Raw genomic sequence first — 23,554 nt, forward strand, 5'->3', positions numbered from 1 at the left:
ATCGATTATCTACATTTCTTCGGCAAAGAGGAAAAACCACTGCCCATTTGCGGATTATCTCGCTGGACGGCCGCGCCAGCCACTCCAACCGACGAGGCGCAATTTGAGTAATGTTTCAAATTAAATTCAATTTAATTTAATATTGCGCTTTATCCTTTACGCCTCGGCATCGATTCCCCCGAGATCGCTGGCCACTCTGACTGACTGACTGACTGGCTGCTGGTGCCCCGTGGATTGCGGAATGTGCGCCTTGCGCGATTTGATTAACTCGATTAACGATAATGATCTCGTTCACTTTAGTAAGTTATTAAATTAAAACAAATAATAGCAAGAAAGCGCCGCGAGCTTTGAATTGCGCGGATGGGAACCAGTTGGACGGACCGAGATGACGATGACAGTCCCGAGCCCGAGGAAAATGGAATTAAATTATCTCCTCTGGATACAATTTAATGATATTGATTGTCATCATGAGTCATACTGGTTTTCCAGGTCGACCGACCATTGATAACTGTTATTATTTTCTTGAGCAAGACACTTGGACCCGAAGAATTCTCCTTTCAAGTCCCAAATCACCCGGACATTCCGGATTTCACTTACATTTCGCTCAGCTTTCAACTTGCAAGTGATTGTAAATAAACGTCACTTTGTGTACGTGCGGCTTTGAATACGAAATGAGCCACCATAACTAACGTCCCTTTGGTGTGCTCCCAGGAGTTTCAAGTCGGACAATAACTGGACCCCAGCAACCGCCACCAGAAGTCCTCCGGAAGAATCGGAGACAGAAGCAAGAATGTTCACATATTACGACCTGACAGTTGCTGTCCTGAACAGAACACAGGGGGAAAAATTGCACGGGAATGTTTGTTCTTGTAATATATCTGACTTGATTTGATCTGATCGTTTCGGCAAACCTTCAGGAGGTCGTCGTGATCGGAGGACAATTTATTTGCTTTGTTACAAGTCTCCACCAACGGGGATTACTTGGTGGAATCACTGCGAGATGATCTCTTTGTATAGGTTCGTTAAAGGGAGGAGGACCAATTTACTCACTTCCAATTGATTTGACAGTGAGTAATGCAAGTTTGAGCAATCGTGAGCAGAAGTTGTTTGTGATACTGCTGGGGATGTTCTGAGAGATTCAGAATCGATGAAACAATCACAATCAAGTGATGAATTGACGGTTTATTAACAGTATTTCGTGGCACATTGTATCGAAGTCGGAGTCGGCAATATCTGAGAAGTCGAAGTCACAAAATCTTCAAAAGCTAGAGTCGGAGTCGGAATCGACGATTTCTCAAACAACTTTGTATGATAGCAGTTGTTGGAGTTGAAGCCGGAGCCAGTGGAGTCGGATATTTTTAAAGAACAGGAATCGAAGTCGTTTCAAAAGCCGCCCAACTCCACAGCCCTGGTATGAAGTTATTTTTTATACGATTCAAGTAGCACAAAGTTGCATTTATCTCGCTTTAAACACTGAGAAACAATTCGGGTCTGTTGTAAAAACAACTGGGTTTTGGTGACTCTTTCAGACGACTTGTCTGGACGGGGGCTGGGTGTAAAAGAGGTCGTTTTGTTGGTCTTAACTTAACACGTAACATTTCACAATATACAAACAACACTCTAACTATCACAGATCGAAAGGTAAATAATAAGAAAAACTCCAACGTTGTGTTCTAAATTGACGTCAGGTGACGTTTTTCTATATTCACCACAATGCTGTCGGGAGGCATTTGTTTACGCTAATTTACACCATGGAACACTAGAGATGTTAGGGTTCCAACAACATGTGTTCACATAATTCACTATTTCTGGAGTTTTTTTTTTTTTTTTTTTGAAAGGGATCAATAAACCAAATTTTCAGTTTTTGCTTTTTGGGTGTTTTTCAATACCCCTGACTCAAGGCGGTTCTAAAAACACCCAAAAAGCAAAAACTGGAAATTTGGTTTATTGGACCTTTTCAAAAAAAAAAACCAGATTTGAACAAATTGTTCGTGATTCCGTGATTAATAAATTGATTTCATTCAAAAGCAGTTAAGAACCTCAGGACACCCACAAAGTTCCCTCGATTGTCCAAAATTTAAAGGTTCCTGCCTTTAAATATCCCATTTGGCCACGCTTCATCAACCAGCTGTTGTTCCGGCTTCGCTCCCGTAGCTGCCTCTCCCAAAATTCCTCATTTAAATGCCCTGGACCTAATAATTTCCGAAATGTCATCCCATTCTCTCCGAACAACATTTCTCGACGTCATAATTCAGCTTTGGTGTGAAACTTGCCGCTGCAGGATATCCACCTTTGAAGGTCTACAAATTATAGACCCCACGAATTGGTCACGCGTACTTAGGGTCTGTCCCAAATAAGTCATCATCATCGTCGTCATCGGCACTGGGATATGGGTTTCGGTAAGGTGAGAAATAAAAATCACTTCGTCGTCGTCATGATCGTTCGTTCGGTGTGTGGTCCAGATTCCAGAGCGGTGGTCCCACCCACCGGAGCCTGTCTAATTTGTAATAATCCCATCCCGGAGGAAGGTGATTGCTTCGTTTAGAACAATGAGATTTAACACCTCAGCTGAACCTCCACCAAACTCACCTCTCTTGAGCATGCTGGACGTGTGCGGATTGCGGCTTTTCGTGCTCAGCGACGAGCAGTTCCAGCGGTGCCACTGGAACTGGTGCTGACACTCGCGCACCCCCAACTCCAACCCCTCGATGGCGGCCGCCGTGACGTCACTCGCCCGGTAGCACAGCTCGAGCTGTTCCCGCGTGAGGCCCGGCACCGTGCGGCATGTGGCGCGGACATCCGGCAGGCACAGAATCCTGAAGAGAGACAGAGACAGACAGAACAAAAGTGCTTAAATCAGAACTTGTTCGATTTTTTTTTTTTTTTTTTGTGGTTCGTTATCGCTTTATCCAGTGCTGCTAATTTCCCATCATTAACCTAATGAGATGTAATTAATCTGTTCAGAATAAATTACCAGATGCAGCAGGGAACTGCAGCAAAAAAAAAGCCCACTAAAGTCGGATCCATGTGAAATCGAGATGAGAATGCAGAATGTCAGAATTAACGTGGATTCGGTTTTCGCGGTTTAACACTCTCCGGGCAGCTAATTAATAATCGGTGAAATATGCATGCACGCGAACAAGGCAGCAGGACGAAACGGCGACGACCTGGTCCAGTTTAAATTGGAGCAAATTAAAGTCAAGAGCTGCATAAATCACCGACGTCATCGGTCGTTGTTGTCCGTGCTAATTGGGGGCTGTGTGACCTTAACATTTGGAAGCGCTGAAAACACTTATCGAAATAATTCTTGATATTTTTGATGTTTGCGTTAAGGCCGATGCAAATATTAAAAAAAGTTTTTGTCCCTCAGCCCTGGCCGAGGTCAAGGGGGGGGGGGGGCGAAAAAATAAAAAAATATAAAAATTTAAATAGCAAGCCATAGTCTTCACATTTAAATGAAAAAAGTGTTTTAAAATGCATTTTACACTAGTTCAGTTGTTTTGCAATCATTAGTTTTCAAAAAATCTAAGATCTAACAAAAACAAAAATTGTATCGAAAAAAAAGGTTTTGCATCGAAAATTTTCAAAAGATCTTAAGATTTTTTAATAAACCCAAACATGCTAAAAATGATTTTAAACGCAGAAGAATGTATTTTAATTTGATTTCAGCTGGTTGCACTTGAATTTTCATTGAAAGTTTGAAGTTTATTGTAAAAATATTTTTTTTGCCTCCTGATTTTTCGGGCCAATTTTGAAGGGGGTGACAAAAACTTTTAAAAATATTTGTACCAGCCTAATCTAAACTTTATGTAAATTTATTCTTTCTACTGAATTTGTTTTTTATTTTAATATTTGTTCGATTGCACTGAATAGTAGCTCTCTGCGATTTCGCAAGTCGACTTTTCTTTGATTTTTGTTTTTTTTTTTGTTTGGATGAAACTTTGTCCGTACATTCCCCGAGTTAAAAGAAGCAACTTCGCACCATTCGTATTTCAATACAAATCTTCATATATTTTTTTCATTTGAAAAGAGCATAAACCGAAAAAAAGTTCTACGATCGGACTCAAACTTTGTCTGGAGGTTCCTTGGTCAAAATAGTCAGACCTGTATTTTTGTTTGGCCATAAGGGTGGCCTACGCAATGGTCTCAAAAATGTTAATTTTCCTCATTTTTTGCAAATTTATACTACTTTGAAAAAAACTCATAATTTTGCGCCATTTAAACCTACCTAAAAAAATTAAAAAAGATGTTTCGAGTCTCAAAAATCAAACCTAATATTTGTAAAAGTCGTATGAAAACTTGAAATGGTGTTTTGAGCATGCCTGGACCATAGAGCCTAAATTTCACACAACATATCAAAAAAATTGAGGTATCGACGCGTTTCGCGCCAGAACGGCCAGAAAAGAAAAGTGGTCATCACCCGATTGGAGAACTTTTTTTTGGTATACACTGAAAAAAAAAATAAAAGTACCAAATTCCTAAATTCTAGGAATTTTGGCTCCTTTATTTATTAAGTAATCCAAAAAACCCGATTACTAAATAAGGAAAAGGGGCAAAATTCCTAGAATAAAGGAATTTGGTACTATTTTTTATTTCAGTGTATGCTCTTTTCAAATAGAATTGTTGAATATATGAATACCTGTACCTTGGGATGGATTTTTTAGATAGATTTGGTGTCTTCGGGGAAATTGTAGATTAAAAGTTGTAATCAGTATTATTTGAAATTATTTTTAATGATTTTTTTTTTCTTTTGACTTTGGGAAAACATGGTCAATAAAAAAAAAGATAAAGATGTAAAGATGATTCAAAGGTATGAAGATTAAGTATTTGACAGATTTGAAGTTTTAAAGATTTGAAGATTTGAAGATTTGAAGATTTGAAGATTTGAAGATTTGAAGATTTGAAGATTTGAAGATTTGAAGATTTGAAGATTTGAAGATTTGAAGATTTGAAGATTTGAAGATTTGAAGATTTGAAGATTTGAAGATTTGAAGATTTGAAGATTTAAAGATTTGAAGATTTGAAGATTTGAAGATTTGAAGATTTGAAGATTTGAAGATTTGAAGATTTGAAGATTTGAAGATTTGAAGATTTGAAGATTTGAAGATTTGAAGATTTGAAGATTTGAAGATTTGAAGATTTGAAGATTTGAAGATTTGAAGATTTGAAGATTTGAAGATTTGAAGATTTGAAGATTTGAAGATTTGAAGATTTGAAGATTTGAAGATTTGAAGATTTGAAGATTTGAAGATTTGAAGATTTGAAGATTTGAAGATTTGAAGATTTGAAGATTTGAAGATTTGAAGATTTGAAGATTTGAAGATTTGAAGATTTGAAGATTTGAAGATTTGAAGATTTGAAGATTTGAAGATTTGAAGATTTGAAGATTTGAAGATTTGAAGATTTGAAGATTTGAAGATTTGAAGATTTAAAGATTTTAAAATTTGAAAATTTGATGCTACTAAAAAAAAAATTATTCAATCATTTTTTAAAATTTCCTATAGTCCTTCCGATGCTCAATCTAAAAACGATACAAATACAACTAAAAGCTAATGGTTATGCCAAATAGGTGCAAATGAACTAAATAAAAAATTTAAATAGTAATGTTTGAATTTGGCTGTCGGAACAAGTTTGTTATAAAATATTAATCTGGATTAAAGAATAAAATGTTCTAAATAATTTATAAAGATTGTTGAACGTTTCATTTTTGTACCTTTTACAACATCTGGCCATTTTTTTTTTCAATTCAAATGCTGTTTAATATTCAGAAATGATTTATAAATAGTAGTTTATGCAACAAGTTGCAAAAAGAGAATTTTTTCAGCACGAGTCGTACATTTATCCAACGAGGTTCACCGAGTTGGATAAATACGAAGAGTGCTGAATAAATCAAGTTTTGCAACGAGTTCCATACAACATTTTTTGCAATTCCAAAAAACACACACTGAGTGAAATTTTAAGTAAAATTTTCATGTATTTTGTCAATAAATCGTTTAAATCAAAAAAATGTTGAAAAGTGTTATTTTCCGAAACAAGTACTGAAAAGTTCAACTTTTCAGCACCCATTAGAACTTTTCAGCATTTATTTTGGAAAGTGTTGCTATTCGATTCTGTTATTTTTGGTACATAAAAGTAGGCTATTTCATCGTTCAAGAATGACAGGAAAAGTAAGTAGTTTCACGACGGAATTGCAAAAATATATTTTTACAATTCTTTATACAGCCAACTCTTCCTTTGTCGATGTTTTCTGGCGTGATATTCCTCATTGCTTCGATAAATTTTCTATTAATTTCAAATAGCGCTTCGCTGATTCGCTTATGTTTTAATCCTTCATTTCTCTATTTGAAATGTTACTAAAATTCTTACTTAAAATCGTTAATTTAAAATTTGAAATAGAAGAAATGAATTTTCCATTTGAATGTCACTATAAACTCATCAATTGCGAAATCCGGTCGACCTTGCCAAAAATAACTTCATTTTCGCAGGTTGTTTGTTTGCAAATTCAGCGAAATCCTTGCATATGTTGCCCAACCCTCAGGGCAGAAAATTGTTTTAATTGTTGAACAAATTTGTTGTCGCCATCGCGTCGTCGTCCTCGACATTTCGGACAAGTTGTACTTTGCATACTCCTGCAAACTCTCGAAAAACTTTTGACCGGGGGCGAGTGTGAGAACGTCGATTATCCGCCAGTCACTCTCTGGTGCACCCCAGGCCAGATATTCCGCCGCGGCCTTGGAATCCTTGGAATTTGTTTCATTAGAGCCCTTCAGGGCTCACTCCGTACTGCTCTCCAAAGTGCGCGACCAAAGGGAATATCATAAAAATAACTCTGCCAAGTTCTCACGACCGAGCTTTTGCGCTGGAAGGAAGGAGAATGACCTGGATGCCATCGCCGTCGAAGGGGACAACGACGGTCCGTTGCAGTTTCAGGAGTTTTGCGAGATTTTCTGTGAAAATACAGGACGTTCCGCGGTGACGAGTGAATAAGTGAAAGAAATTTGGTTGGAATCTAGTGCAAGGTTTTGCCAGCTCGGCGGCAATTATGATGAATGGAAATGCTTCCCTGGAATGAGATGGATTGGAAACCGCCTTTGACGAGGCTTTCCTGGAATCCTGGCAAATGTCTTGTTGTGGAGTGTCGTCTCGTGCGGTAGCGTGGGAACATTTTAAGCTGAGAATTGCAGCAATTTTCCTAGTACTGATTTGTTTTTTATGCGTTTTCAGTTAAAGCCTTAGTCATAGCTGAAACGCTAATCATAAAGCCATTTTAAATTTCATGCTACTAGGTTTAAATTACAAGCTTGTCAAGTTATTGATGTGTAGTAAAATATAATTTTAATTTTTATTCTCAATTTTATCTGAAATACGATGTCGCATTATTTCGCATTACACGTTTTGCAAAACGCAATACGCGGTCAATCCAATTTTCGCGTCCAGATGTGAACTTTTCCCTCAGCCTCAGTTTATGAATGTATAATCCCTTAGAAATCGCTTCTGTCCAGTACTCCTGTGAGGCATTAATGGACGCTGGATTCAATGTCTCGCTTATCTTGATCTACTTCGACAAAGAGCCGGAGATCCATCGACGATATCGACGACCATCAGGGGACACAGGATGCGACATTTTCACGGGTGTTCTCCCGATCTCTAGCCGTAAAAATCTAAACTTGGCCACTTGGGAAGGGTGCCACCGGGCAAGAAGAAGTGAGCCTGAGGAGGGTGATGCAAAACTTTTTTGAATGGGATATTTTTCATGTGTGTGATGCAAGCTCGGAAAAGTGGAGTAGTTTATAAGGCTCTTAGCTGCAGCTCTCAAAACTCGAGAAGTGGATAAATGCAACGTTCAGTCTGGCGTTATCGCGGGCCGTCGATCTGCTGGGAAACTGACAGTGAGTCGCATACACAACAACAACAAGATAGATAGCAGTTTGCTGGCTGGGAGGACGACTGACTCAACTTTCGTCAGAGTTTGCCAGCAGAGTGGAGATTAATGTGATTCCCTCCCGTGTCCCGGGCTCTTCTGCGCTCTTGGCTGCTGCATCCGTCCGTCAAGCTCAATGAGAACACCGAACTGAACACTGACCGGGATTTTAATTCACAAATTTGTATTCATTACATGAGCTTGCAGAGTTTGAATCGTGGCCAACATCCACGCATGAGATAAGCTAAAGTTTTTAAGTTCTGCCCCGGCGACGGAAGATTCTCGGAGCGAGGCAAAGATTTTTGTTTTATAGATTTAATAAATTTGATTTATGCCAAGACGCACGGAGGCCACTTTTTGGCAACGCAACCCGTGAAATGCCAATAAATCACATAATCATGGACATAAAACTTCTACGGTAGCGCCACGCCACAGAGAGACGGTGGTGGCCAACAACCCGGGAGATTCCGGGATCGAGATTCGAGATGTGGGGACAGCATATTTGCGTTGAATCATTCCGCGTTCGCTGTGGACCTTAAAATTCCGTAAATACCGTCATAAAGGTAGCTAACCCCGGAGGCTCCGGAGGTTCGAATTTTAGTAGTTTTGTAATGAAGAAGCAAAACTTGCCTAGACAAATGGGTAATAATTTTGTCTGGGAATTTTGAGAGGGTATTTATTGGGGGAATTAGCAATCTTCGTGGTAGGTTACCAGCTATTTAAAATCGGAAATTTTATTTGGTTTCCGAAGTTGATTTCAGAAAAACAAAATAACGTTTGTACGAAAATGTGTATTTGACAAGAGATCTTCTTATAAGAATAAAATGTTTGCAGTTATCAGTGGCATTTTATTTCAAAATAATTAGTCTTCTAAGTATCCCACATCAGGTTATTTTTGCATTTTTGTTTCCTTCTCTGTCCAATTCGTTCTCGTTAGTACCAGTAAACTCTCTCCCCATTTCGAACAAATCAGCTGTTGAAAGGTAGTCCATATCTCAGCTCAGTATAACAACTGCACCAATGTAATTGTTAGAGCAACCTAAATAATGAAATGAAATGAAAATAATAAACAATATTTTTTAAGCATAAAAATATGTATTTTATCCTTTTTTTCAACGAAGTCGGGTCTATTGAGTACCCCGAGTCTTTATTGCTGAAATTCCCTGCAATATGCAATAACATTTCAATAGGACTTGATCGTTTTGTTTTTCCTTTAGAAATGTTATTCTCGATATTTTGAACATATTTTGACATATTGCAAAATTTACTGAAGTTTTTTATAGTTTTCATTGAAAATCGGTCCAATAGTTGCGGAGGTGTCGTCAGTTAAAAAATTAATACTGCTTTGAAAATATTAGGAAATTTTCATATTTTTTCCAAATTTGATTCTCTTAAATGCTCTTTCTCGGGAACTCCGAAATTAGTTTTTGCTGATTTTTTTAATCTTATTTTGTCACTATAAATCAAATTGTAGTAACAAAATAAGGTTACAAATATTTTTTAATTCATTTTAAACATGTTTTAAGAGACATAAAATGCCACTTCTTTGGACAATTTCAGAATGGACAAAAAATCTATAATAGAGATATTTTTTTGAAAAAAATAGTTACCAAAAAAAATCAAATTTGCAATAAAAAAAAATTCGTGAAGTTTTCATATAGTAGGGGAAATATACCCATTTTAATCACACTAAGCCGTTCGACCAATTCTCATCACTTTTGCCGTTTCTGCTATTAAATCAACATTTTCAGATGTTTCAGTAATGGAGAGTTGCTTGCTTACTTTTATTTGAGCTATTTATTACTATTTATTACAACACTTTATATAAGCTGTAATTCATGATCAAAGTGCTGATAGGCCGATAATAGAAATAGGCTGAGAAAGGGTGTAGTTCCTCTACATCAAGTTATATTCATTTTCAGGTGTTTTAGAATTTTTTTAAAATAATGCCCACGTTTGCAAATTTAAAAAAATATTTCGAAAAGCTGAGGAAAAAAAGGATATGACCATGAGATGATATTTTCTCAGTGCCCTCATTTAGATCACAGATATCTCAGGAACTAATGGTTCGATCCCATGATTTTTTTTTTTTTGCTTTTTTGAATAAAAAATATGTTTCGAAATTTTAAAATCCAGCGCTACACTTGAAGATGTCAAAATTAAGTGTCAGAGCTATTTAAAAATGTTATTCTTCTTCTAGAGTAGAATTCATTCATACCTAAAACATTGCCCAAGACACCATATCGATCAAAACATTCTTTCAAATGATACTTATTTTTGAATTTTAATATGAACCAGGCAAAATGTATTTTTAAAGAATGAGGAAAGCATTTAAACGAAACTGTTAAAAAAAAAATATAAAAATGGATTAAAACGTTAATTTTACTTAGAACTTCTCTTTTGACAGATTTTTCGAGAAAAAAAAAACAATTAGTATGCTTTTATTTATTTTTTATATCGAAAGGGCAGAAATTCTACAAATATGACACCTTAATTAAAAATAAGCTCTGTACCATGATTTCTAAAACAAGGCCAATGCAAATTTTATTTCCAGATTTTCTCCCAAATTACGTCAAATGAGGCAACAACAAAAATGTGCTAAAAGTGTAAATTTTCATAGAATTTGTATTTTTTTTAATAGATTGTTTATTTTAGCAATTTCAAGCGAAAAAGGCTTTCTGATCTTTTATCAAATTATGAATTCTGGGATAACAAATCAGGCAAGGATTTTTTTCATATTTGTAGCATAACTGTCATGGTTGTTGTGAATGAATTTTGCTAAAACTTCGAGTAATTCTTAGAAACTATGTTAAAACACTTACCCAAATATTTTAGAGATCGTTGGTCAAAATCGTATTTTTTACGAAATGGACAATAACTTTGAAACGATTATAAGTAGCTAAATTTTTCAAAAAGCATCTGAATGTAGAAATTCTGGAATACTTATTAGCAATTCTCTCAGATTTCGGTCATCAGATTTTTTTTTGTATTTTTTAATCCGACTGAAACTTTTTTAAGTGCCTTCGGTATGCCCAAAGAAGCAATTTTGCATCATTAGTTTATCCTTATAATTTTCCATACAAATTTGACAGCTGGCCATACAAAAATGATGCATAAAAATTCAAAAATCTGTATCTTTTGAAGGAATTTTTTGATCGATTTGTTGTCTTCGGCAAAGTTGTAGGTATGGATATGGACTACACTATTAAAGTGATGCACGGTAAAAAATTTTTTGGTGATTTTTTATTTAACTTTTTGTCACTAAAACTTGATTTGCAAAAAAACACTATTTTTATTTTTTTTTTTTTTTGATATGTTTTAGAGGACATCAAATGCCAACACGGAGAGACTGTGCCCAGAAATTTTAACAATTAAAATTTTTGATTTTACTTTCGTAAATTTCACAAAAACGTACTTGTTACGGCCAATTTTCAGTTGAATCAACCAAAATTCAGTAATAATTTAATAACCTGTTTGTTGAAAATGCTAAAGGCAAAAAGCTGACAGATTTCCCGAACTCGAATGAACGTGCTCGACTGTTAGCTTTGGTTTTAGAAAAATCAAGATTTTTTTTGGTTAAATGTAAATATCAATTGGTTGATTATTTAAAAGATGAACTTGGGTTTGTTTACGTTTGTCATTTGAAGTCAGGATTCGAACAAGAGCGGTCGATTTGTTGAGTTTGTGTTGTTAATTGTGAAGTGAGAGAATGTGAAAGGTGAAAATCACACTATTTGGCTAATGTTGAAGTGCAAATCGAAGTGAACACTGTTGCAACTGTGGAGGTGCAATTGGTGAGTAAGTTTGTTGATGATTTCTTTGCAGGTGATAAACTATGAAGAACAAGACGAGGACATTCGCAATGAGGACCTCTGATGCGAGGGGACTTCATGACAATGTTTTAAGGAAAGGAAAGGGCAGTGAAAGGAAGAGGCGGGCGAACTCTTGCACGACAATACTTGCACGGGCAAATTTAACAAAAGGTTGGTTAATCTAAGTAAGTATGGATTTATTTTTACATAACAATTTATCTGTTGTGATTTTAATTAGAAAACTGAATAATCAAAAACCTTCGTGCTTACGATGGATACAATTTTAATGAACCATTTTTTTCAGAATCATCAACCATAAAATATATGGAAATGAGTACACATAATATCAAAATAAAAATGAGATGATGGGAAATGTCTAAAAATAAAATTTATAAAAGATATACAAAAGAAGATAGAAATATTTTAAAAATGCTGTTAATAGAAGACTGCTAAATAAACTGGTAAGTAAAACTCAAAATATTGTTTTCAGGAAACGGAGCATTATTGATATTTCTTCTTTCCTCATTATAATTACATTTATTTACGATCCTTTTTCAGTTTATAGACAAAATTAAGGATTTTGTATCAAATTACTAATAAATTTTATATGTCTATTTCCAGCAAATGGTTCGTTTTGGTGTAAATTCTGTGTGAAAAATAACTAAACCTGAGACCGTTGTAGATGATGATGACTTATCGGATGATTGCACAGTGATGGTAAGTGAATACAACACTTAATTTTATACAACATAATAACTTACTTGGTGAAATATCTTCAAGGAATTCACGAGAAATTAAACATCTTTTATAAATATGTTTAACAAAATTTGTAATATGTTTTATTATTATTTTTTTAGATTTATGCAACGTATTTTTTTCAAACTTTACATGTTTTATAATAACAGATAATAAAAAGTTTTGTTTTGATGCTTTTTAACAGTAATTTAATAACTTCATGCAAAAAAAAAACAAATTAGTACAAAAAGTTAAAATTTTAGGCAGAATAAATGCGAATATAAAAACACCCAGCATTAATTTGTGAGGCATTATTATAGAATTTACTGCAAATTCAATAAAAATATTGCTAACAATAGCTAATTATTGATTACATGCACGAATGTTTTTCTGTATTTAAGTAAGACATTAGTTAAAATTATAGCTAGAAATTCAGCCCGGCCTGTATCGTTAGATAATTAAAGAAAATATATATCGACACTAACATAAATTATGTTTAATTAAGAAATGTTTTGTTATAATTCACTAATAATTTGCAGCATGCAAAAATATTTCAGTTAATAAAACGAAAAAATTGTTGAAAAATAGTTGAAAAGTATGACCCAGCCTGTTTTTACAGAATATTCCACAATATTTCAGCTTAAAACAAAAAAATTAGTTAATTTTCTGAAAAAATATTCTAGCAGTCGACTGCTAGAATTTTTTTCGGCCATTTAACCAACGAAAATGGCCATTCCAACTATTTTTTTAGTTAATTTTAGTTACTGGTGGTCAGCAATTTTGGGTTAACAAAATCAACAATCGATTGTTGAAAAAAAGCTGTGTAAAAAATTAACCCATACTTTTAGTTAAATTAACCAAGATTTTCTTAGATTTGCCCTGGCCGGTCTCTCCGTGAACTTTTCCTAAATTTCCAGGTTGTGCAAAAAATCTTTGAGCGAGTTATAAATTTTCGAATCGATAAAGATTTAAAAAAAAAAAAACGAAATAATGGTCGCAAAAAAATTTCAACTTCATTTTTCGATGTAAAATCAAATATGCAATCAAAAAGTACTTTAGTAAAATTTTAATAAGGCCGATGCAAATATTTAAAAAAGTTTTTGTCCCTCGGCCCTGGCCGATGTCAAGGGGGGGGGGGCAAAAAAATATAAAAATTTAGAGATCGGAAAATTTCACGAATGTTTCATATTTGAACATTGAAAATCGGACCATCAGTTGCTGAGATATCGACATGGGAAAATGGTGTGTTGTTTGGGTGGGACGCAGAAAACATCAATTTTCCTGTTTTTAAACCTTTGCATGGCAATATCTCAGCAACTAAGGGTCGTATCAACAAAATTAAAAAATGCAAAATATAGAGAATTTCCTCAGCTTTTCAAAAATATTTTTTTCAAAAGTGGGCAAACATGTGCACTAATTTAAAAAAAATTAAAAACTGCGACTATTTTCAAAAAAGTCACCTAAAAATGGATTTAACTTGAAAACGGAGCACTTTATTAAAATTTTACTAAAGTACTTTTTGATTGCAAATTTGATTTTACATCGAAAAATGAAGTTGAAAAATTTTTGCGACCAATTTTTCGATTTTTTGAAAAAATCAGTATTGATTCAAAAATTCATAACTCGGACAATGATTTTTTGCACAGCCTGGAAATTTCTGAAAAGTTGGCATTTAATGTCCTCTAAAACATATCAAAAAATAAAATAAATAAAAATAGTGTTTTTTTGCAAATCAAGTTTTATTGGCAAAAAGTTAAATAAAAAATCACCAAAAAAAATTTTACCGTGCATCATTTTAATAGTGTAGTCCATATCCATACCTACAACTTTGCCCAAGGCACCAAATCGATCAAAAAATTCCTTCAAAAGATACAGATTTTTGAATTTTCATGCATCATTTTTGTATGGCCAGCTGCCGAATCTGTATGGAAAATTATATGGACAAACTAATGATGCAAAATGGCTTCTTTGGGCATACCGAAGGCACCAAAAAAGTTTCAGCCGGATTAAAAAATACAAAAATTAAAATTGAAGAAAAAAGACCGATTTCGTAGAGAATTGCTCTTATGCCAAAAATTTCATTCGGTTTTGTTGAAACACGAGCAAATACCAGCTAATTGAATTGCGAGTTAGGTTTGACAAATCGTCCAATATCATATACTTTTGATTGGTACTGTATCAAGCGTTTTGTGCTACTTTTTACTTACCATTTTAGGATTGTAATTTTATTTCTTTGTGTTTGCCTACCTCTTACCGGGCAAATATTTACTGATAATTTCCCATCTCAAGAATACAAAATGATGAATTCGGCAGTTTTTTTTTTTTTTTTTTTATCAAAAGAAATCAAATTTACTCATATCTTTTGGAGACAAAGTTTTACATTAATTCTAGGTTTTGGCTTATTACGTTCAATTTGGTTTCTTTTTGTCAAGAAATATAAATGTATTCATTGGAATCTCAAGCAACAAAAATAATTTCAGGAGTTCTACAAGAGCTCTTCAAGAAAACTACAGTTTGACAATTTGGACCGCGAATGGATAAAACTCTCTTCAAATACTCTTCCAAACTCTTAAAAAAGGATTGAAAGGAATTAAATCCATCCGCGTTCCAAATTGTCATGCTGTAGCTGTCTTGAAGAGTCCTTGTAGACCTCTTGAATCTTTTTGTAACTTGCCAAATGTTTCAATTTACTTTTGATGACATTATGTTACAATTCATAAAACTCAACTCACCTTCCAATAACTCCCACCAAGGTCCAAACGATAAAAACCTGGGGCAACCTGCTCGTACTACAACCATCGCTCCATCTGCTCCATGTCTTACTCCTCCCCCTACTACTCATCGCTCAGAAGAGACCCCCACTCCTGCTTCTTCCTCTTTTCAATCCACTATTGATTCAAACACACAAGTCCCACTTTTTCTGCTGTCCTGTATCCTGCCGGACATTACTCCATGGTATCACCGAGCTAACTTTCAATGTTTTTCCTAGCGATAACTGTTTCGTTTGTTGAATTCGCATTGCAAAGAACTTATTTTTCTGTTCACTGGAAATTTAAAAATTTCCCTCGTAATTTTCACTCCACCGCTGTCACCTCACCTTCCACTTCCGGATCCGCTAGCAATGTAATTACTACTAGACACTGCGTTGCAGGGAGCGTCGCTCGGCCTGTGTGATTGGAAATAACTGATTTTTTGCCCCCTTGTCGATATGTGTTTCTCTTTTTCCACCCCACGTCGTCGGCACACACATACACACGCACACACACACAAAGATTCACACGTTTTCGTGTCTTGCAGCGGCTTGTTTCGAAAAATTTGTTGTTTTCCTTCGATTTCTCCACTCTCGATTATCTCCGTTTTTGGACTGTTCTCTACACTTCTTCGACCTCCGCCTCGCTCCTACTCCAGAACACCTCCTTGCTGCTGGTCAGCAGTTCACCACCACCACTTACTCTTCAGCAGCACCGACACGAGGGTAGCGCAACTCAAGGTGTGATCATTTTGGACCCCATTAGAGAGAGTGCTGAGAGACTTGAACGCGCGCGCGCGCGCGAAAACAAGCGATGAACCTCGCATTCGTTGACGCTCGGGTGGAGGACACTCACTGCGAGGTCATCGGGACGGGGGCTTTGGGATCGAAACTTTTCGGAACCAAGAAGACGCGCGCTCACGAGTTATAGTTGTTGATTTTTGACGAACTGCCGCGCGGCCGCGGAGAAGAGCTCGATATTTCAAAAGCGTTGTTGGCAGCCGCGACTCTCGATGGTCACTAGCGGCCGGGCGGCGCCCTGGCCAAAGGGAGCGCACAGACTTCCAAAGATCATCATCATCTCGCGGGGTTGGCGCGCTGCGCCCGAAGAAAACGATAAAACCCTTGACCGGTGATGATGGCGAAGAGAGGGACCCCTCTAACAATGTGAAAAAGAGATAAAGTACGAACCCCATCAATTATATTCAAATTGAAGGGAGCAGCAGCAGCTTGCGCGAATAGAGGTCTTAAGGTTGGGCATTTCACGTTCCCAAATAGACTCGTACCAGTAAACGGTTTTCTGCTATTTGGGGTCATAAAAGCGCCATGTTGATTTTCTTCATTTCATTTCATTTCTTTTTTAGGGGGGTAGGAAAAACTGGAACCTCTTACGCACACAGAAACGCAAACGCCAAAACGATCGATATAATTGTGTTGGTGTGTGGCTGTGGTTAAATCTCTGAATGGTGGTGGGTGGTCGATCGTCGTTTCAGGCGGATTATGGGTTGTTCGATTGGAATGTTGCCTTTGCTGCGGAGGAATCCCGTTTGAAAGTGATACGCGTTGAGAGCAAGGCTTTTCAGCGGTTTTGATTGGGGTTGACACGGCGTCAATGAGCGTGGTGTTGGTGGTGGTTTGAGGTTGCGAAATAGAGCTTGTAAGAGATTGGCTGATTGAGGCGATAATTGGTTAGGATGTTGTGGAGGTTCAGTAACGGTAAATAAATTTATTATATCCATTGATTTTATTTAACAACTTTCATCAATTTAAAAACAACTCAATGTTTTAAAATCTTAAAATTCTCTTTTCGATTCTATTACATTGTAATAGTGTGCGAAAATTCACGGGAAGTTGTAAATTTTTGAGCCTTTCGATTCTCAGGAAATTCTGTCGAAATTTCCAGGAATAATGATATTTTTATACATTGTTGCAAATTAAGGAAATAAACTAACTAGATAAGATATTTTTCATAGCTAGGAAAAAAAAGTTCAGCATTTTTTAGTCTTGATGCTACTTAGAAAAATTGAAAATATCTAAGTAAAGTAATCCTGATTAGGATTTTCTGTCGACTAGCGTTGTACTGGATTTCCAATCCAGAGGTCGTTAGTACGATTCTCGTAACGGGATAATGAAGTTTTTTTGTGATAAATAAAGACTAAATTCAGTTGTGAAACGTATCATATGAGTATGATTATAACTGCACTTTTAAAATAACTTCTTAAAATGAAATTTTAGGTTAGTTATTAATTCATTGTTCCTTATTTAAATCAAAAATCAATCTTGTTTTGATCGAGAAGTTGGAAGGGGGGGAGGGGAGTGTGCAAACAAAAAAATAATAATTTCAAATTTCAAGCCTATTTATTATTAAGGGGTTACATACATGTATATCGGCGAAAATGTCAGAGGTTGGTTCAAGCAACTAATCTGTTTTCAGGACATTAAAATATTAATTTTCTACTATAAACAAAATAACTTTGAAGACATTTGGTTGTATCATTGCCGAGATACAGCTATATGAAGTTTTCAACAAAAACGGGTGCCACAATATCTCAACACTGCTTTGACCAAATCGGCTCAAAATATTGATGAAGACTCGTTAAACTGGTCCTGTCTGCATGACGAAAGCCAATTTAAAAAAAAATATTTTTAAAAAATATAAAAATATTTTTATGATTGTCATATAAAAATCGAAAGTTTTTGATTTATGTATTTAAAAAAATGCAAAATTTCAAAATTGATCTTCGTTGTGCACACGAGATATGTCTTGCGAGTCTTCACCCCATATTTCAGCCAATTTGGTCCACCCCATCTTGAGATATCGTGGCACTCGTAAATCAACTCGGTGTTCAGAGAAAAACTAACTTAATCCACCTATGTGGTTGGAGCCTTTCTCACTTATTACCAACAATGGCTGATATGATGGAATTGTACAAAAATTTCATCTATTTTTATGATCCGGAATAAAAAAGTACATAAATATCACTTAAGTGGCCATATCTCGAGACAGGGTTGCCAGATCTTCAATGTTTTGGACTCGTTGGAAAGGTCTTTTGATAACCCAACCAACGTCGGGTCGGATAGTGGAGCCGGACATAGTTTACATACATTCAAGTGAGATCCGGCATCCAAAAAGTACATCAATATCACTTAAGTGGGCATATCTCGTGACAGGGTTGCCAGATCTTCAATGTTTTAGGCTCTATGGAAAGATCTTCTGATAACCTAACCAACGATGGGTTGGATGGTGGATCCGGACATTGTTTACATACATTTAAGTGAGATCCGGCTTCAAAAAAGTACATCAATATCACTTAAGTGGGGATATCTCGAGACAGGGTTGCCAGATCTTCAATGTTTTAGGCTCGTTGGAAAGGTCTTCTGATAACCTAGCCAACGATGGGTCGGATGATGGACCCGGACATAGTTTACATACATTTAAGTGAGATCCGGATATATGTGAAAACACATTTTTATACATAACTTTTGAACTACTTATCGAAACTTCAATCTGTATAAAAGTCGATCTATGGGACCCTAAACCAAGTATAATGCAACAGGTTCGGGTCAAATTGGTTCAGCCAGTGCCGAGAAACATGAGCTAGTTTGTTGGTCACATACATACATACACACACACATACACACACACATACACACACACATACACACAGACATTTGTTCAGTTTTCGATTCTGAGTCGATATGTATACATGAAGGTGGGTCTACGACGTTTTTATGCAAAGTTCATTTTTAGAGCAGGATTATAGCCTTACCTCAGTGAGGAAGGCAAAAAATTCGTTAAGTTTGACAGTTCGCTTTGGGCATGGCAAAATATTCAGCTTAAATCGTCTGTAACTTACACAGCAAAAAATCCGATGGTAAAATCGCATACAAAAGCATGCACATCACCTTCGTCAAAAAAGACACTTAAAATTACACGCTGCATGTACAGTTTTTGTAAACACAAAAAAAAGTTGCAACCGACGGGACTCAAACCCAACACCTATAGTAAGGACTGGCGCCTTAGCCCGCTCGGCCATCAGACCGATGAAAAATGGAACTTTCATGTATGCATATTTTTTTCGTATTTTCAGATTTGGTTACATCAACCATCAAATTTAAACTCTGCGACCCTATTTTAGTCAAGTTTGAATGTTGATTACCCTTAAAATAAAAAAATGCATTTTTTTCAATATTTCATCACCGCCATTTCGGCCGCCATCTTGGAATTAAAAATTAGAAATTACTCTGGAAAAGCTTAGGGATTAAATAAAAACTAAACAATAAAAACTGAGACGAAAAAAAAAAATTTGTGGTGACTCGAAAATTCGATCATCCGAAAAAAAATTTTTCAGAGGCCTTCGGATGATTAAGTCTGGACAAAATATCGAAAAAAGACGAGAGAAAACAATCCTAAATTTGATCTAACCGATCGTGTCCCTAAATTTAAAAAAAGCTTAGAAAGTCCTTGTTTGATTAATAAGTTTTTGACCTCTGATTTTTCAATAAAAGTTTGAAGGGGGAAGGAGGAACTTGAAATAATTCATTAGCCTAATCAGTAAACATCAAATCTACCTTTCAATGTTCTCAAAAAACTCCAGTTTCAAAATCAATAATTTAAAAAAAGCTTTGGCCAATAAATCCCAATATGTTTACATCAATTACAAACACGCTAAAGAAAATTTACTATCACATCTTTTAAATTTCCTTTATGTAATTAAATTGAATATTTCAGAGCGATGAAAAATATATTCAAAGCATTTGAAATTTATGATAGAAAATAGAATCAAAATGAAAACGAAACTATTGGCACTACGCCCCCCGGGGCATGGCCTTCCTCTTACGTGGGATTTCTGCTCCAGCGCCTCTGACGAGACAGGAGAAACCGGGACCGACGTTTTACTTCACCATCCGATAGAAGCTCAGTGGATAAGGCGGGAATCGAACCCGCGTCTCATAGCATCATCGGGATTGGCAGCCGAAGCCGCTACCCCTGCGCCACGAGACCCACTAGAATCAAAATAATTGATTGGAATCGAAAAAAAAAGTATTAAAAAAATTGAAAACCTTTCAATGATTTTTAACAACTTAAAAAAAAATTTTTTTTTTTTTCAATTTCGATAGTTTAGTCAACTTTTTTTCTAAGAGAAATAGAGTAATAGTTCAAAAAATAAGACTTTCCATCCAAACCGTTGAGTCATTCCGTTCTCAAGGATTGTTTTGAAAAGACCATTTTTGTGTGAAAATCATTTGTTCATCACTTCATCATTTTAACCTCGAGTATCAACCACTTCTCTCATTTAGAACAAAACTTTACCACTTGTAGAGCAGGGGAGACCTTTTGAAAAATTACCATAAACTTAAGTGGGTTCCCCTAAAATAAATGTTTCGAAAAAAAAAAATCAACTTTGCACCCAGCTGTGAAAAGAATCAATTTGAAAACCCTTAATTTTTAGGCAAATGAATAGCGATTTCATCAATTACTGCCCTTTTTTAAATTTTAAACGATGAATACGAAAAAATATACTTGAACAATGAATTGAAATTTGGATGATTGTTTTATTTTATATCTTCAATAAGTCTAGCATCTGACATTCCCTCTCATATTTATTCATACACCTCATTCACACTTTATTATCACTTGATGTATCCGAAATAGTCTTAAACTCACACAAACATTTAAAATGTCAATCCCGCCAAAAAACAAACCGGAACAGCCACCTTTCCTTTCGTCTCACCTCGTCAAACGCACGACACCAACTAACGGAAAAACAAAACAAAAAACAAGAACAAAACATTCCACACAACTGACAACTCGTCACAGCGAAAATCCCTCACAAAACTCACGCTCACACGACTGATTGGCAACTGCCAATCTCAAACTAGACCCGAACCATGTCCCTTTTTTGTTTTGCTGCCTTATCCTGCCTACCAATAGAGAGGGCCAACCCAACCCGGCCCAACTCCAGTCCAACAATCAAATCTCGCACACACGCGCGCGCAATCGATCTCACTTCTCCCACGACGAACGGAGCGAAAATGCGAAATTGCTTGCAACGAGAACCCGACGACAGGGTGCTCTTGTCGTCATCGTTGTGGTCGTCGTCGTCGTCGGTGATGCTGTCATCAATCGTGGCTGGAAAACAACCGCGCGCGCATTCCTTTTTCCGGAGCACTGCGAAACCTGCGAGTCCTAAATGTAATGCCGAGGATTATACGAACGCGGAGTCGTGTCGTGTGGTGGTCGGGAAATAAGGACGAAGATGGAAGGGAATTTCCGGTGGGGCAATCGTAGAAATTTTAAACATTATGTACTTTTTATGGTTTTATGCGTTTTATCGCAAATGATTAAAAAAACACCATAGCCAAAATATTTTCTTTAAATAAAATTGTCCTTTTATAATATTCAAAAGTACAACTACTTTAAGGTCAAATATACGAAATTCAAAATTGTCTTGTTTAAGAACTAAATTTTATACATAATTCATCTTCGGATGAAATGTAATTATTGACTAATGATATTCATTTTAAACACTCGAATTTTTTTCAATTTATTATCAAACGAACAATTCCCGTAAGTTTGCTTCACATACCACCAGAAAATCCCTAAAAAAAATTAAATGAAATCCAAATTGTTCGCTCTACAGCGTTACCTTAGCGTTCTCGATTGCGAGATTCCTACTCGAAACTAGAACCAATCCAAACCATTTTTACACCCATCCACCCCAGGATTCAAACAGACGACCTTTGGATTGTGAGTTCAACTGTCGGCCAGCGACTCCACCTCGACAGGACCCAGGGAGACTACTTAGGATAGTTCTCATACATCTTTTTCTATCAATTAAGAATAAGTGAACTCTTATGAATAGGATTCTTTAAATATCATTCCAAAATTAAGACAATTTGTGTTTTTTAAGAGGAGAAAAGTAAATTTTTGATTTCCAAAATAAGACATATCGTTTTAAAATCATATATACATCACTTATAATTTGGATAAATTTGCCGAATGAGAAGATAATTTAGCTAACACATTGAAAACCCCATCAACAATTAAACTGTGCAAAAAACTACTAGGGGAACAGCATCTAATTCCAGCGTGCCTCTAATGTTGGCAGGTCAGAACATAAACAATCAATTAAAGCTAATTAAAAGCGTTTTTAACTGAAATCGAGTGATAAATAGCTCAATAAGAAGTGAGCAAGCAAGTTTCCATCAAAACTTTTGCAAAATTAGTTGTTTAAATAGTGAAAATTTGCAAATTGGATGGAGTTAGGAGCGAGTGCTTAACCTGCCAAACATACGAGAATTTCCCCTATCTTCATTATAATTCACACTTTTTTTTTAGGTTATCCCCAAGCAGTTAATACAACTGAGCAATTCTATCAGATTTCGGTCAATTGATTTTTTTTGTATTTTTTTGACCAGGCTGAAACTTTTTGGTGCCTTCGATATGCCCAAAGAAGCCATTTTGTATCATTTGTTTGTCCATATAATTTTCCATACAAATTTGGCAGCTGTCCATACAAAAATGATGTTAAAAATTCAAAAATCTGTACCTTTTGAAGGAGTTTTTTGATCGATTTTGTGTCTTCGGCAATGTTGTAGGCATGGATAAAGACTACTATGATATACGTTAAACATTTCTTTTGGTTGATTTTTTATTCCTAGTGACTTTTTGTCACTAAAACTTGATTTGCAAAAAAACACTGTTTTTATTTTTTATATATACCGTAAACTGGGGTGACTTTGATAGCCCAGGGTGACTTTGATAGGTTTTTCAAATGCCCGTCAAATTAATATCTAAACATTTTTGAGAATTTTGAGTATGTAAGCATTAAGGGATAGCTTCTTATCGAACATATATGCAAAAATGTGACTGTTATGTTGGCGCGTATCAAAATTAGTGGCCAAATCAAATTTCTATCAATGTCACCCCGGGCTATCAAAGTCACCCCAGTTTACGGTATATATATGTTTTATGGGGCATCAAATGCCAACTTTTCAGAAATTTCCAGGTTGTGCAAAAAATCATTGAGCGAGTTATGAATATTTGAATCAATACAGATTTTTTCCAAAAAATCGAAATATTGATCACAAAAACTTTTCAACTTAATTTTTCGATGTAAAATCCAATTTGAAATCAAAAAATATTCTTGTGAAATTTTGATTGAATGTTCAAATAACAAGTTCAAAAAAGCAAACGAATTTTCTCAGCTTTTCAAAAATAGTTTTTTTCAAAAGTGGGCAAACATATGCACTAATTTAAAAAAAAAATAAAAACTGAAACTGTTTTCAAAAAAGTTACCTAAAAATAGCTATAACTTGAAAACGGTGCTCTTT

At 35.6% G+C, this 23,554-nt stretch overlaps 1 protein-coding gene across 12 annotated transcripts in view; it reads right to left on the minus strand.

Moving 5' to 3' along the window:
* LOC6038013 (protein Wnt-10b) overlaps positions 1-21,237 on the minus strand; it is a 34,493-nt gene extending 13,256 nt beyond the window's left edge. The window contains exons 1-3 of one of the 12 annotated variants that reach the window (XM_038257451.1): positions 20,886-21,102; positions 15,201-15,634; positions 2,590-2,816 (exon numbers count right to left, since the gene is read on the minus strand). In XM_038257451.1, coding sequence (XP_038113379.1) covers positions 2,590-2,816; positions 15,201-15,310 — 337 coding nt within the window. In that variant the 5' untranslated portion in view covers positions 15,311-15,634; positions 20,886-21,102. Of the gene's footprint in view, positions 1-2,589; positions 2,817-15,200; positions 15,653-20,885 lie in introns of all 12 variants that reach the window. The other 11 variants (XM_038257459.1, XM_038257458.1, XM_038257457.1 and 8 more) reach the window with 11 other exon arrangements.
* Positions 21,238-23,554: the final 2,317 nt, after the last annotated feature.

This window comes from Culex quinquefasciatus, chromosome 2, assembly GCF_015732765.1.
Source record: "Culex quinquefasciatus strain JHB chromosome 2, VPISU_Cqui_1.0_pri_paternal, whole genome shotgun sequence".
Taxonomy (NCBI): domain Eukaryota; kingdom Metazoa; phylum Arthropoda; class Insecta; order Diptera; family Culicidae; genus Culex; species Culex quinquefasciatus.